Source organism: Trachurus trachurus (assembly GCF_905171665.1).
Source record: "Trachurus trachurus genome assembly, chromosome: 1".
Lineage (NCBI taxonomy): Eukaryota > Metazoa > Chordata > Actinopteri > Carangiformes > Carangidae > Trachurus > Trachurus trachurus.
Genome location: NC_139891.1, coordinates 35,507,700 through 35,523,449, shown reverse-complemented (window position 1 = coordinate 35,523,449; position 15,750 = coordinate 35,507,700). Strand labels below are relative to the sequence as shown.

The 15,750-nt window shown below is 41.7% G+C and overlaps 1 protein-coding gene across 1 annotated transcript; it reads right to left on the bottom strand.

Moving 5' to 3' along the window:
- Nucleotides 1-7,452: 7,452 nt before the first annotated feature.
- LOC310990432 (E3 ubiquitin-protein ligase TRIM39-like) lies at nucleotides 7,453-9,135 on the bottom strand (the record flags this gene model as incomplete). Its single annotated transcript, XM_083977790.1, has 1 exon — nucleotides 7,453-9,135. The coding sequence occupies one exon, from the start codon at nucleotides 9,133-9,135 to the stop codon at nucleotides 7,453-7,455; it is 1,683 nt and encodes a 560-aa protein (XP_083833916.1).
- Between the last annotated feature and the right edge of the window lie 6,615 nt (nucleotides 9,136-15,750).

Genomic DNA, 15,750 nt, shown 5'->3' with positions numbered 1-15,750 from the left:
CATCTTTACAAACCCGATCTTTTATTCTGAAAGTCTGCGGATATGACGCACGTCGCTCCCTTCTCTCTCGTCAGTCTGCTGTTCTTGAGTGAAAGTCGAGAGGTATGTTGTTGAGGCTCCGGGACCTAAAAGTTATATCTGTTGAGTTTTATTGTCAATTTAATGAACAAATGTTAATCTAAAACTGTTTGGAATGGTGTTTTCTGTCGTGTAGTGTGTTTTAAGAGCTGTTTTGAGCAAGAGAGAGACAGTTATTTTGCCGCGATTTCTCCCTGTGTGTGTGCGTGAGTGTGCGTGCGTGCGTGTGTGTGTGCGTGTGTGTGTGTGGTGTGCATGTGTCAATGCGTCCTCCATGTACTAGCCGTCATGCTAAATGTATTTTATTTTTTGTGTGGTAGGACTTTTATGGAGAAGATGACCATTTCATTCACATCCATTTAGTTTTATGTGGCCATCATACAGGTATGTGTGTGGTTGCTCAGCCTCCATTGTTATGTTAGAGATGTTTACTTGTGTGTTTTACCATGTGAAGAAATGTGATAGTTTTTTGGGAGAAATAGTGCTGCATTTGTCAGTCTGCACTGTTCCTGACTGAGAGAGGACTTTTATGGAGAAGATGACCATTTAATTCACATCCTTTTTGTTTTATGTTGCCATCATACAGGAATAAACCTGAGTGTGAACCCAGCCCTGCGTCCCGTGTTATTGTTCACAGAACACAACGCAGTAGTCGGGGCCTGCAGACCGTCCCGGCTACAACTGGACTCCAGTAGCCTACTGCTGATACCGATGCCAACATTTTTGGTGGTATCGGAGGCATTTCCAATACTGGTATCAGAAAGGGAATAACTCTACTGGGAATGTTCCAATACGCTTTAAAAATTATTAAAAACAACTGAAAACAGCTTCATTGTATTTTCTTCATGGGAACATGTGAATATGAGTTTTGAGATTTAACAGGACAACATCCCATTCATGTACTTTAATCTACTTTGCCTTTCTTCTATGAAGTTCAGAAAAAGGTGGATAGGTTATAGCAGGAATATTGTACACTTAATATAAAATGTGAAGGTAATTATCTCCTCCATTATTTGGAAATGGCTTCTATGTTCCTAAAAAGAGTTAATGTTGTGACATTTCATGGTACGTAGCTTATCTTTGTTGGAAAATATTTATACATTTGATCCAAATGGGTTACTGGGAAAGACTATTACAGTGTAAGATCTTATTACCGTGTTAGTTATGTTGAAACTACCCATACGTTTCTAAGGAACAAAGCCCACTACAGTTTGCAGGCAGCAGAAAGGTAATTATGGGTTAACTACGGTGACATTTCCAGCAGTTGCCACATCTACCATCTTTCATCCAAATGGGTTATGGGCAAGACTATTACAGTGGAAGTTCTCATAACCATGTTAGTTATGTTGAAACTACCCATACGTTTCTAAGGAACAAAGCTCACTACACTTTACAGGCAGTGGAAAGGTAATTATGGGTTAACTACGGTGACATTTCCACTGGGCAAGACTATTACAGTGGAAGTTCTCATAACCATGTTAGTTATGCTGAAACTACCCATACGTTTCTAAGGAACAAAGTCCACTACACTTTGCAGGCAGCAGAAAGGTAATTATAGGTTAACTATGGTGACATTTCCAGCAGTTGCCAGATCTACCATTTGCTTTTGGGAAACAGATATTGCAGCTAACCATAAGGTAAGACTGTGGAAATTACAATTACATCAGGTTAATCACACTGAAAGTACTTGACTGTATCATGGAAACAACAGGCTATTTACTCTGTAATTACCCAATACTTAGCAGTAATTCACTGCAATTCTACTACTACAACTTGTCTATATTACTAGAGTGTCATTTCTTTGCTATATTTCTTGACATTACCATGCAATTAATTGTTATTTCTGGGCTATATTTCTCAACATTACTACACAATTGATCATTATTACTGGGCTATTTCTACACAATTAAAAGTTATTTCCTGGTTATATTTCTCAACATTACTATGAAATTGACCGTTATTTCTAGGCTATTTCTTGACATTACTACGCAATTAATCATTATTTCTGGGTAATTTCTTGATATTATGACGTAATTAACGGCCTGGAAATTAAAGGGTTACCTAAATGTGTATGCATACAGTACATGGCTTCTAATGCTTTGATGCTGGGGCATTGTTACTTCTTTGACCTGCATGGTGCAGGTTTCGCTTCTGTCGGACAGCTTCAGGAAAATCTTCATTGATAAAAATGTTCGTACCTTTCAGGGCTTTGGCTTTGCTCATGACTTCCAATTTGTCCTTATAACGTAGAAATTTGACAATGATAGGCCTAGGCCTGGTGGAGGATGGTGACGGCTTCCCCGATCTGTGGACCCTCTCCAGCTCAATCTTGCGTGGGTCAATCTGGAGCTTCTCAGATAGTAGTTTCTTCACTTTGTCCTCAGAATCAGACCATTTTTCGTTAGCTGACTCAATAATGCCATCAATGACAATATTGTTACGCCTTGACTGTCCTTCCAGGTAATCACTTTTGTCATTGAGTGAGATGAGGCTTTTGCAGACTGTTTCAACATCATTCTTAGTTTCTTTACAGGTATCACACCATGTCTTGCAATAATTTTTGTAGTCCTGAAATTCCTTTTGGGTGAATTCCAGGCTAACCTGAGGTCTTGGACTTCTTTCAGCAACTCCCCGACTCTTTTGTTTGATGAGTCAATAAAAATTTCAACACATGATCTGAAATTTTTCTCCTGTTGTTCAATGAGTGTTTTATAGAAGTCCTTTTGCTGCTCAAGTAATTCACGCACCTGAGCCATGTAGATGGTCTCCTCTGAGCTGTTGTTGGAGCTTCCTTTAGGCGGCATGGTAAAATAGAATCAGGTGAGGATTGAGTTTGCAAGGCCGGAAATCTGGCTGATGCAAGCCAAGCAGATATACACCTCAAAAAGAGATCTTCTGGCCAAAATTGATGAATAATTTTGTGAATCCTTTGCTTAAATTGCTTAAAAGAATATATATGCCTGAAAAAAACGTAGGATTCAAAAGATATTTAGTGGATAGTGTCCAGTGATGTGAGCATGCAATCTCACTGCATCATGACATCATGACAGGAAACAGAAAACTTGAAGTAAAAACAACATTAATTTTAAAATGTTGCATTTAGAAACTATATTTACGCCTGTGACACTGCTGTAATGTAAAGACTGTGTCTATTATGTATTTTTTTTGTTCACACACATTCAGCAATGTAGACTATTGTCAGTGATAAGGAACTTTGACATGACAAATGATCAGAGGGGCTGAGTTTATACCTCCATAATTATCAGAGGGACTGAAGTATGGGTGTAGTTTGTCAGTGAAGCAGCAGCCAGTGAAGGAGTAGATGAGAGCTGCAGCATCCACGTCATAAAAGGAGACCAGACCCTCCTCATAATCCACAAACACCCCCACCTTCTCAAGACCAGACCGCAGATTGAGAACAACTGGGGAATCAACAAGAGCTACATACTCATTTCCATTTATCAACCACATTATCCAGTTACCATCCACGGGACTCAGTGGGGTGTCTCCCTTCCTGTTGATTGACTCTCTGGCCACTCCCACAAACCAGTCCGTTTTTCCTTCAACCTGAACCTCAAAGTAAAATTTACCTGAAGAGAAACTCTGTTTTCCTAAGACATTAACACAGTACCAGAGTACCCTAGGAAAAAAGTCAATGGTTAATTTTGTTATCGTATCATCTGACCTGAGGCCACATGCTCTGGACACTCAGGTGAATAAAGGAGCTGAGTTTTCAATTGATTGATAACTGGTGATGATTTGGTTCAGGTGGAAGGGGAATCCTCTAGACAGACCTGGTGGTAGTGCGGGTAAACAGAACATCTGGAGGAGGCCTCTACCCAAGAGAACTTCAACTCCTATCTCCAACAGAGCTTCTCTGTCATCCCTGTGGAGGCAAGGGACTCCGAATCAGAATGGTCAATCTTCAAAGCCAAAGTAGCTGCAGCTGTGAGCTGTGGTCTTAGGGCCATATACCTCAAGGAACGGTAACTATCGAACATTGTGGCCGACACTGGTGGTCAGGGAAGCCACCCAACTGAAGAAGGAGATGGATGAAGATGGAGTTGTTGTCCTAGGAGACTCTGGAGGCAGTTGCAGGGTACTGACAGGCCTGAAGATCGGCAAACTCAGCCATGAGGGAGGCAAAGCAGTTATTGTAGGAGTAGTTCAGAGAAACTACGGAGAAGGACTTTTGGAAGGCAACAAGGTGCTTAGTGGTGCAGTGAGACTGTCGCTTGCCAAATATGGTATAGCCAAAACAGAAAACTGCGCCAGATGATTTTGAATACACTAACCGTATACATATTTTTTCTCCATTTTTCATCCTCATATCTGTCCTTGGTAAATGTGTGTTTGGCTCTGTGGGAAGTTGAAGTCCTCTATCTGAACGAGACCTCTCCGAACAATATCGATCCCTTGGTCACTGGTAGTAGTTGTGGGACTATCATTATGTGGTTCATGTTCTTCAAAGGATCCTGTTTGGACATCACCCTGATGGCATCATCAGCATGTGACCTTCAGCACTCACTGGACTGATTTGCACCCTTTTGGGAAGCAGATAGGATGAGGATCAGCACCTCCAAGTCTGAGGCCATGGTTCTCAGCAGCAAACAGGTGGACTGCCTACTCTGGTAGGGAATGAGTTTTTGCCCCAAGTGCAGGAGTTCAAGTATCTTGGAGCTTTGTTCACGAGTGAGGGAACACTAGAGCGTGAGACTGGCCGGAGAATCAGCGCGGCAAGAGTGGTATTGCCACAAACAAAGAGCTGAGCCAAAAGGCAAAGCTCTTGATCTACTGGTCTTCCTACCCTTACCTATGATTATAAGCAATGGGTCATGACCCAAAGAACGAGGTCATGGAAATCGGCCAAAATGGGTTTTCCTCAGAAGGATGGGTGGGGTCTGCCGTAGAGATAAGGTGAGAAGTTCAGTCATCTATGAGACACTGAGAGTAGACCCAATGGAACCAGTTGAGGTGGTTTGGGCATCTGGTGAGGATGGCCCTGGCATATCCAGCTGGGAGGAGGCCACGGGGCAGACTAAGGAGTTTATATCCCCAGCCTGGTCTGGGAATGCCTCAGGATCCCCCAGTCAGAGCCAGTCAATATCTCCGGGGAAAGGGATGCCCTAAGCTTCCATGCTCACCCACGGCGGATTCAGATGTTGGTGGAAGTAGAAAATATTAAGGTAACACTTTATTTTAAGGGGTCCTTGTTCCTGTGTATCTACCTAATTAATTACAGTGTAATTACCTATGTAACCGTATGTAATGTACTTACATTGTAATTACATAGTGTATTTTGGTGTACTTACAGGTCCTTGTTACACTTGTAATAAGAAATGCTTGTGCAAAGAGAGAGGCCACTTTGGCATTTCTTATTACAAGTGTAACAAGGACCTGTAAGCACACCAAAATACACTATGTATTTACAATGTAAGTACATTACATACGGTTACTTAGGTAATTACACTGTAATTAGGTAGATACACAGGAACAAGGACCCCTTAAAATAAAGTGTTACCAATATTAAAATGAAAACGTTTAAAGGTTGAAGTGGAGAGGGGTTCCATGTAAAAAGCAGTTGAACACGGGTCAGTTGGTCCTAAGAGATTGGTAAACACCAGGGTGTGCACAGTTGTGCCTGAGCAGAGGGGCCTGGTGTCGTGTTTGCAAACTGCAATGAACAAACCTACTAACTCTACCTTTAAACATAGGGTGGGTATAATCTGAGAGGGGAATTGAATTTCAAGAGAATTAATGTCAGAACAACTCTGAAAAGTATGTGCATTACAGTCTGTGGGTGCAATTGTGGAACAATCTGGAGAAGGAGCTCAAAAATTGCACCAACATAAAACTTTATAAAAAAATTATACAAAAACATGTTTCTAAAAAAAAATATGAGAATGACAAAAAGTAGGTTGGACTATTATTTTGACTAAACCTCTGCCGACCTTTTTAATTAAGGTAAAAATGTGGCATAACCACAGGAAAAATCCTTCTTAGATCCTCTTTAAATTGGTGCCATGTGGATTACAGCTGAATAATAAAATTAAAATGTATCAACATTGTTGATATCTAGAATATGTTGTTTATGTTTTTTTTAAGCAACCGCTATAAGCTCTCTTTCCTCCCAAAATCCATCCACCTCTTAAACAAACCACCTGCTAAATCTGAAATAGATTTTATTCTTTTGGAGATAATTTATCTATTGGTTTTTAGGATTTTTTAGAAGGCAAGGCAAGGCAATTTTATTTGTATATCCCGTTTTTACAAACAGCCCTCAAATGGCTTTACATGGCATCACAACAACATCCTCTGCCCTTAGACCCTCACATCGACTGAGGAAACACTCCATAGAAAACCCTTTTAACAGGGAAAAAATTGGAGAAACCTCAGGGTGAGCAACAGAGGAGGGATCCCTCACCCAGGACGGGCAGACGACATGCAATAGATGTTGTTATAGACAAGAAAACAGTTTATAGTTTATGACATAGAGTGTGGGAAACATGGAAATGTTAACAAGAGAAGTCACCAAGACACTCTGCACTTTATTGACTCTTATCAGTACTTATTTATTTTCATATTTATTGTAGATTCCTTTCTTGGTTGCAATGAAGGCAACAAGGGCTGTGCAATATCTGGTCTATGAACTGTACTCACTCAGGAGTGAATGGAAAATGTTTTGATGTTATTTAAATGTACTGTTATGTCTATCTTGTGTTTTTATGATATGCAACTGCTGGAGGCATTGACTGTCCAAGGCAAATTTCCCTCTGCGGACAATAAAGTTTAGATTGATTGACTGATTGATTGATCTTTTTCTCATGCCACGTCACACTGTTTCACTGCAGCTGCTGGATTAGATTTTTTTGTATGTGTTCATACTCCGGACATGCGTTCAGTTGATGTATGAGTGCATTATTCATTAAATCATTGTTGAAATATTTTTATTTGATATTTTCTAATGTTGTCATTCAGTGTATACATTTCATTGTTTTTCTGGAAGCAGAAGATGGAAGAAGTGATCAGATGACGGGGGAAGAGAAGAGAAGAGAAGAGAAGAGAAGAGAAGAGAAGAGAAGAGAAGAGAAGAGAAGAGAAGAGACAGAGTTCCACTATGACACATTATTTACATTATTGATGATTAAATTTGAAAATAAACAAATTAAGTACATGTTGCAGTATTTGGTTGTAGACAAGGTCAAGAAAGCAAGGCAGAGCTCTTTTTTCCAGTTAGGATTCCCTCAGACTTCCCTACAAGGGTATGGGCCCCCAATGTTCCCAGGTCCAGGAAACGCCCCTGGCAGTCACCACAGTAGGAACCTTTTTTTTTTTATTGTTCAGTATTGACATTAAATATTTACATTGGTCCCCCTAAAAATCATTCAACTCCTGCAAAGAACTAGATGTTTTGATCTGAACAGTTTGATTGACAGGACAGATGATCAGAGGGGCAGAGTTTTTACCTCCATGATTAGGCCAGGGACAGAAGTATGGATGTAGTTTGTCAGTGAAGCAGCAGCCAGTGAAGGAGTAGATGAGAGCTGCAGCATCTACGTCATAAAAGGAGACCAGACCCTCCTCATAATCCACAAACACCCCCACCTTCTCAGGACCAGACCTCAGATTGAGACGGACTGAGGGGTCACCAGAAGCTCTGTACTCATTTCCATTTCTCAACAATATCCTCCAATAACCGTCCTGAGGACTGCCGGTAATTTGTCCCTTCCTGTCAATCGACTCTCTGGCCACTCCCACATCCCAGTCAGTTTTTCCTTTAACCTGAACCTCAAAGTAAAATCTGCCTGAAGAGAAACTCTGTTTTCCTAAGACACAGACACACCAACCAAATCTCTCTGGGGTGTCTGGGAGTTTCTTCCCCACATCACCACAGTGAACTTGTTTTCCATCATCAGACAGGATGAGTGCAGCATGTGCAGTATCAGGATCCAGAGTCACATCCACTGCAAACTGCTGGACCCTCTTCATCTCAGCCTCCATCATCTTCTCCATCTGTCCACGGAGCGTCTCCTCCAGCTGAGACACAGCTCTCACCACAGTCCCCTCATATGATGGACGGACTCTGACCTGTGTCCAGTCCTTGGTGGGTGCAGCAGCTTTCAGGGATGGGAAGCTTTGGAGGAGGTGGAGGTGGTCTTCAGAGAGTGAGAGCTGCTCCACCTCAGTGCTTCTCTTCTCCAGCTCAGAGATTTCCTGTTCCAGCTCTGTGATGAAGTCTTCAGCCTGTTTCTCTGAGCTTTTCTGTTTCTCTTCGATCTCCTTGATGAGCTGCTTCAGGCCTCTGTCAACAGACTCCTTCAGAGCAGTGAAGACCTCAACACCTTCTGCTTTCTCTCTGTCTGCAGCAGCTTTACTGATCTTCACTGACTGTTTCATCTCCTCAATCTTCAGTCGTCTCTTCTGGATCATCTGCTGAGTTTCAGCTTCTGTCTTCTGCAGCTCTGCCTTCTTTCCTTCATATTCTTCTCTCAGAGGAACAAACTCATGAGTCTTGTGGTCTAAAACAGGGCAGAGCGTGCAGACACATGTCTGGTCGGTCTGACAGAACAGCTCCAGAGGTTTATCGTGCTTCCTACACATCCTGTCCTCCAGGTTCTCCACAGGCTCCATCAGCTGATGTCTCCTCAGACGTGACAGTGTCAGATGAGGCTCCAGGTGAGTCTCACAGTAGGAAGTCAGACACACCAGGCAGGACTTCAGGGCCTTCAGTTTGGTTCCAGTGCAGACGTCACAGGGAACTTCTCCTGGTTTGGAAACGTGTTGCTCTGAGCTGCTGCTGCTGGTTTTCTGTTGAGCTGCATGTCTGAACTGAACAACAACCTCGGAGAGCAGAGTGTTGACATGCAGTTCAGGTCTTATTTTGAAAACCTTGTTACACATTGGACACTGACACTTGTCACTAACGTCCCAGTGGTGAGTGATGCAGCTCTGACAGAAGTTGTGTCCACATGGTGTACTGACTGGATCAGTGAAGACACCCAGACAGATGGAGCACAGGAACTGATCTTCAGACCTCAGGTTGCTGGCAGCAGACATGTCTACACACTGAGGACAAAGATCAAAGTGAGAACAAATGGCTAATAAAAAATACCTACCAAAAACCTAATTAATCATTTTGTGGTTTTGACCAAATCTTGTTACAATCATCAGTTTGGAGACAAAAAACAAAACAAAAGAAAAACAGGTGTCTACTGTTGGCAGTAATTGCCGTTTTTTACAATCTGGACCTTATTTCTATAATAAAATACGATCATTTCCTCACCCAGATAACTTTGGTGTCATTACAAGTCGTTGTGATGAAATGAGCTCCAGCCGAGAGGCGCGTATATCCGTATAATGGAGTCTACAGGGCAGCAGAATGCAGCCTCTAAATAACACATTATCTGCAGAGAAACTCCTTCATATAGGGGTAGGATTAGATAAGTTTATACTTCCGGGCAGCGCTCGGAGATGACATCATCCAGGTCAGAGGTCAGTAGGTCAACCTACAGACCCCGGATGTTGATAACAGCTAACCCCGGACTCAGAGGGGAATAGCACTAGTGTATCAGAACTAAATATTGGTGAAATGAAGGAGTTTCTCTGCAGATAATGTGTTATTTAGAGGCTGCATTCTGCTGCCCTGTAGACTCCATTATACGGATATACGTGGCTCTCGGCTGGAGATAATTCATCAGAACGACTTGTAATGACACCAAAGTTATCTGGGTGAATAAATGATCGTATTTTATGCTAGAAATAAGGTCCAGATTGTAAAAAACGGCAATTACCCTTTAAATGACTCCACTGGACTTTGAGTTCAGATAACATACGTAATAAAAATCAATCATTTTCAAAGTACACATTTCAAATGTCCTCACCTTCATGCCTTATCGTTACCGGTACGTTTCTAAATACTGGTTGCTGTAAACAAATATGGATCCATAGTGTTTGATAATCTCAGTCCAGAGTGACTAGAAATCAAGAACTTTCACTGCATCAATTTGGACATTTTCAAAAATAAATCCCACATTTAAAGAACAACCTCTGAACAGACTGAGCGTGGCTGTAGGTCTGGGTGTAGTTATATAAGTTATCCCGAATGCAAATGTAGCTACAAAATGAGGAAACGTCTTGTTGCTTTTTGACTAAATCACAAACCAACAGAGGTCGACTCACTTCTCTTAGTTAAATCACAGTAAATATTCTCAGCTCTACTCACCAGTATCAGAGCAAAATCCTGATGAACTTTATTTTATTTGTCTTCGGACACAAACACAGAGATCTGTCTCGGTTGTTGCTCTGAAACTATTTTACTTTCGATTCAGAACCTGTTTAAGTTTCTGTTGTTGCTCCACCCGCCTGACTCACCTGTCACTGGTCTCTGGTGTGTGATGTCATACTGACCTCTACTGGACTCAGGGAGGAATCACATCTGACTGGGACAAACCACAAGGAAGGAGGTGACTCCACTTTCAAAATAAAACACAAAGTAGAATACAAGGGACTGGAGCTATGACAAGAATCTTTATCATGATCACGTTTGGTCAATATCGATCTGGGTCGCTTCCAGCCACTAAGCTCTAATGGGCCACAACTCAGTCTGAACTGACTTTACTTATTCTTTAAGCATTAAATATAGTTTATAGTCTATGACATTTAAACTGGGACTCATGCTCCAGAAAAAGGTCTGGTGACGCCCCTGATACCAATAACATTCATTCATTCATTCATTCATTCATTCATTCATTCATTCATTCATTCATTCATTCATTCATTCATTCATTCATTCATGTCTTTATTGCAGACTCATGGTCCATTTGACAGAAGTTACAATACAAGACATCCAAGAGGTGGAGAATGAAATGCATTTTGTGTTCTCCTGTCCTTTCTGTGACTGACAAAAACTGTTTAGTCAGGTAGATCCAAATAACGAATTTGTGACGATGCTGAGAAGCTAAAACATCAAACAACAAATAATCACAAGATAGAGCCTTTGGATTTAGTGAGTTAAAGAAATTTGAATCAGGATCAAAAGGCTCCATAAATGTTGTATCACTCTGTGGGTTCAATTCAAAAGGATTAAAGACCATATGATCAAAAGTAATTGTCCTTCTGTAATCAGGATTTATATCAGCCATCAGACCATCATCATTGACATCATGATAAGGAAACATAGAAACGCAGTTTACACAAGTCCAAGAACTCCATTTGTCCATTTCATGTTCACTGACAGGTGTGCATCTCAGGTGGTAACACATTTTACAACAAGAGCAATGGATGATGGAGGAGGAAGTTTGAGTCTGACAGTGATAACAAATAGAGCTTTGGTGCATTATGGACATGAGAGTGAGAGTGCTAATGGGTACAAAACAATACTGAACAACATGTTGAGGTTAATAAATAAAATGAAAGAGAGAGGGGGGGGGGGGTGTTGTGAGTGTATGTGTGTATGCATGTCAGGGCAAGTGTAAGCGTACTCTGGATGTGAATATATGTAAATGTGTATGCATACAGTACATGGCTTCTAATGCTTTGATGCTAGGGCATTGTTACTTCTTTGACCTGGTGCAGGTTTCGCTTCTGTCGGACAGCTTCAGGAAAATCTTCATTGATAAAAATGTTCGTACCTTTCAGGGCTTTGGCTTTGCTCATGACTTCCAATTTGTCCTTATAACGTAGAAATTTGACAATGATAGGCCTAGGCCTGGTGGAGGATGGTGACGGCTTCCCCGATCTGTGGACCCTCTCCAGCTCAATCTTGCGTGGGTCAATCTGGAGCTTCTCAGATAGTAGTTTCTTCACTTTGTCCTCAGAATCAGACCATTTTTCGTTAGCTGACTCAATAATGCCATCAATGACAATATTGTTACGCCTTGACTGTCCTTCCAGGTAATCACTTTTGTCATTGAGTGAGATGAGGCTTTTGCAGACTGTTTCAACATCACTCTTAGTTTCTTTACAGGTATCACACCATGTCTTGCAATAATTTTTGTAGTCCTGAAATTCCTTTTGGGTGAATTCCAGGCTAACCTTGAGGTCTTGGACTTCTTTCAGCAACTCCCCGACTCTTTTGTTTGATGAGTCAATAAAAATTTCAACACATGATCTGAAATTTTTCTCCTGTTGTTCAATGAGTGTTTTATAGAAGTCCTTTTGCTGCTCAAGTAATTCACGCACCTGAGCCATGTAGATGGTCTCCTCTGAGCTGTTGTTGGAGCTTCCTTTAGGCGGCATGGTAAAATAGAATCAGGTGAGGATTGAGTTTGCAAGGCCGGAAGCCTGGCTGATGCAAGCCAAGCAGATATACACCTCAAAAAGAGATCTTCTGGCCAAAATTGATGAATAATTTTGTGAATCCTTTGCTTAAATTGCTTAAAAGAATATATATGCCAGAAAAAAACGTAGGATTCAAAAGATATTTAGTGGATAGTGTCCAGTGATGTGAGCATGCAATTTCACTGCATCATGACATCATGACAGGAAACAGAAAACTTGAAGTAAAAACAACATTAATTTTAAAATGTTGCATTTAGAAACTATATTTACGCCTGTGACACTGCTGTAATGTAAAGACTGTGTCTATTATGTATTTTTTTTGTTCACACACATTCAGCAATGTAGACTATTGTCAGTGATCAGGAACTTTGATATGACAAATGATCAGAGGGGCTGAGTTTATACCTCCATAATTATCAGAGGGACTGAAGTATGGGTGTAGTTTGTCAGTGAAGCAGCAGCCAGTGAAGGAGTAGATGAGAGCTGCAGCATCCACGTCATAAAAGGAGACCAGGCCCTCCTCATAATCCACAAACACCCCCGCCTTCTCAAGACCAGACCGCAGATTGAGAACAACTGGGGAATCAACAAGAGCTACATACTCATTTCCATTTATCAACCATATTGTCCAGTTACCATCCACGGGACTAAGTGGGGTGTCTCCCTTCCTGTTGATTGACTCTCTGGCCACTCCCACAAACCAGTCCGTTTTTCCTTCAACCTGAACCTCAAAGTAAAATTTACCTGAAGAGAAACTCTGTTTTCCTAAGACATTAACACAGTACCAGAGTACCCTAGGAAAAAAGTCAATGGTTAATTTTGTTATCGTATCATCTGACCTGAGGCCACATGCTCTGGACACTCAGGTGAATAAAGGAACTGAGTTTTCAATTGATTGATAACTGGTTATGATTTGGTTCAGGTGGAAGGGGAATCCTCTAGACAGACCTGGTGGTAGTGCGGGTAAACAGAACATCTGGAGGAGGCCTCTACCCAAGAGAACTTCAACTCCTATCTCCAACAGAGCTTCTCTGTCATCCCTGTGGAGGCAAGGGACTCCGAATCAGAATGGTCAATGTTCAAAGCCAAAGTAGCTGCAGCTGTGAGCTGTGGTCTTAGGGCCATATACCTCAAGGAACGGTAACTATCGAACATTGTGGCCGACACTGGTGGTCAGGGAAGCCACCCAACTGAAGAAGGAGATGGATGAAGATGGAGTTGTTGTCCTAGGAGACTCTGGAGGCAGTTGCAGGGTACTGACAGGCCTGAAGATCGGCAAACTCAGCCATGAGGGAGGCAAAGCAGTTGATGTAGGAGGAGTTCAGAGAAACTACGGAGAAGGACTTTTGGAAGGCAACAAGGTGCTTAGTGGTGCAGTGAGACTGTGATGTCGCTTGCCAAATATGGTATAGCCAAAGCATAAAACTGCGCCAGATGATTTTGAATACAATAACCGTATGCATATTTTTTCTCCATTTTTCATCCTCATATCTGTCCTTGGTAAAGGTGTGTTTGGCTCTGTGGGAAGTTGAAGTCCTCTATCTGAACGAAACTTCTCCGAACAATATCGATCCCTTGGTCACTGGTAGTAGTTGTGGGACTATCATTATGTGGTTCATGTTCTTCAAAGGATCCTGTTTGGACATCATCCTGATAGCATCATCAGCCTATGACCTTCAGCACTCAATGGACTGATTTGCACCCTTTTGGGAAGCGGATAAGATGAGGACGAGCACCTCTGAGTCTGAGGCCATGGTTCTCAGCAGCAAACAGGTGGACTGTCTACTCTGGTTGGGAATGAGGTTTTGCCCCAAGTGATGTAGTTCAAGTATCTTGGAGCTTTGTTCACGAGTGAGGGAACACTGGAGCGTGAGACTGGCCGGAGAATCAGCGCGGCAAGAGTGGTATTGCCACAAACTACTGGTCTTCCTACCCTTACCTTTGATTATAAGCAATGGGTCATGACCCAAAGAACGAGGTCATTGAAATCGGCCAAAATGGGTTTTGCTCAGACCCCACCCTGCCGTAGAGATAAGGTGAGAAGTTCAGTCATCTATGAGACACTGAGAGTAGACCCATTGGAACCAGTTGAGGTGGTTTGGGCATCTGGTGAGGATGGCCCTGGTATGTCCAGCTGGGAGGAGGTCACGGGGCAGACCAAGGAGTAGGTGGAGAGTTTATATCCTCAGCCTGGTCTGGGAATGCCTCAGGATCCCCCAGTCAGAGCCGGCCAATATCACCGGGGAAGCTTCCATGCTCACCCGCAGCGGATTCAGATGTTGGTGGAAGCAGAAAATATTTAAATTAAAACTTTAAAAGTTGAAGTGGAGAGGGGTTCCATGTAAAAAGCAGTTGAACACGGGTCAGTTGGTCCTAAGAGATTGGTAAACACCAGGGTGTGCACAGTTGAGCCTGAGCAGAGGGGCCTGGTGTCGTGTTTGCAAACTGCAGTGAACAAACTTACTAACTCTACCTTTAAACAAGGGGTGGGTATAATCTGAGAGGGGAATTGAATTTCAAGAGAATTGATGTCAGAACAGCTCTGAAAAGTATGTGCATTACAGTCTGTGGGTGCAATTGTGGAAAAATCTGGAGAAGGAGCTCAAAAAGTGCACCAACATAAAACTTTAAAAAAAAGTTATACAAAAACATGTTTCTAAAAATAAATATGAGAATGACAAAAAGCAGGTTGGACTATTATTTTGACTAAACCTCTGCCGGCCTTTTTAATTAATGTAAAAATGTGGCATAACCACAGGAAAAATCCATCTTAGTTCCTCTTTAAATTGGTACCATGTGGATTACAGCTGAATAATCAAATTAAAATGATATCTAGATAATATGTTTTATATTTAATGTTTATTTGACACGAATTACCACATCACATTACATAACATGACTTCACATTAACACGCTCTGAAACCGGTGAAAACAGCTATGAAAATAATTAGCACTAAAGAGTACCCGACCCTTCAGTCAATTTATGAAGGCACAGTGGTAAATCTGGCACATAGCATTTTAAACGATCCTTGACATATTCTGTATCAAGAATATGAATTATTGCCCCCGGGGAGACGATACAGAGCAAGCAGATGTAAAAGCAACCGCTATAAACTCTCTTTCCTCCCAACATCCATCCACCTCTTAAACAAACCACCTGCTAAATCTGAAATAGATTTTATTCTTTTGGAGATAATTTATCCATTGGTTTTTAGGATTTTTTAGAAGGCAAGGTTAGACAAGGCAAGGCAATTTTATTTGTATAGCCCGTTTTTACAAACAGTTTGTCTCAAAGGCCTTTACATGGCATCACAACAACAGATCTGCCCTTAGACCCTCACATCAACTGAGGAAAAACTCCATAGAAAACCCTTCTAACAGGGAAAAATTGGA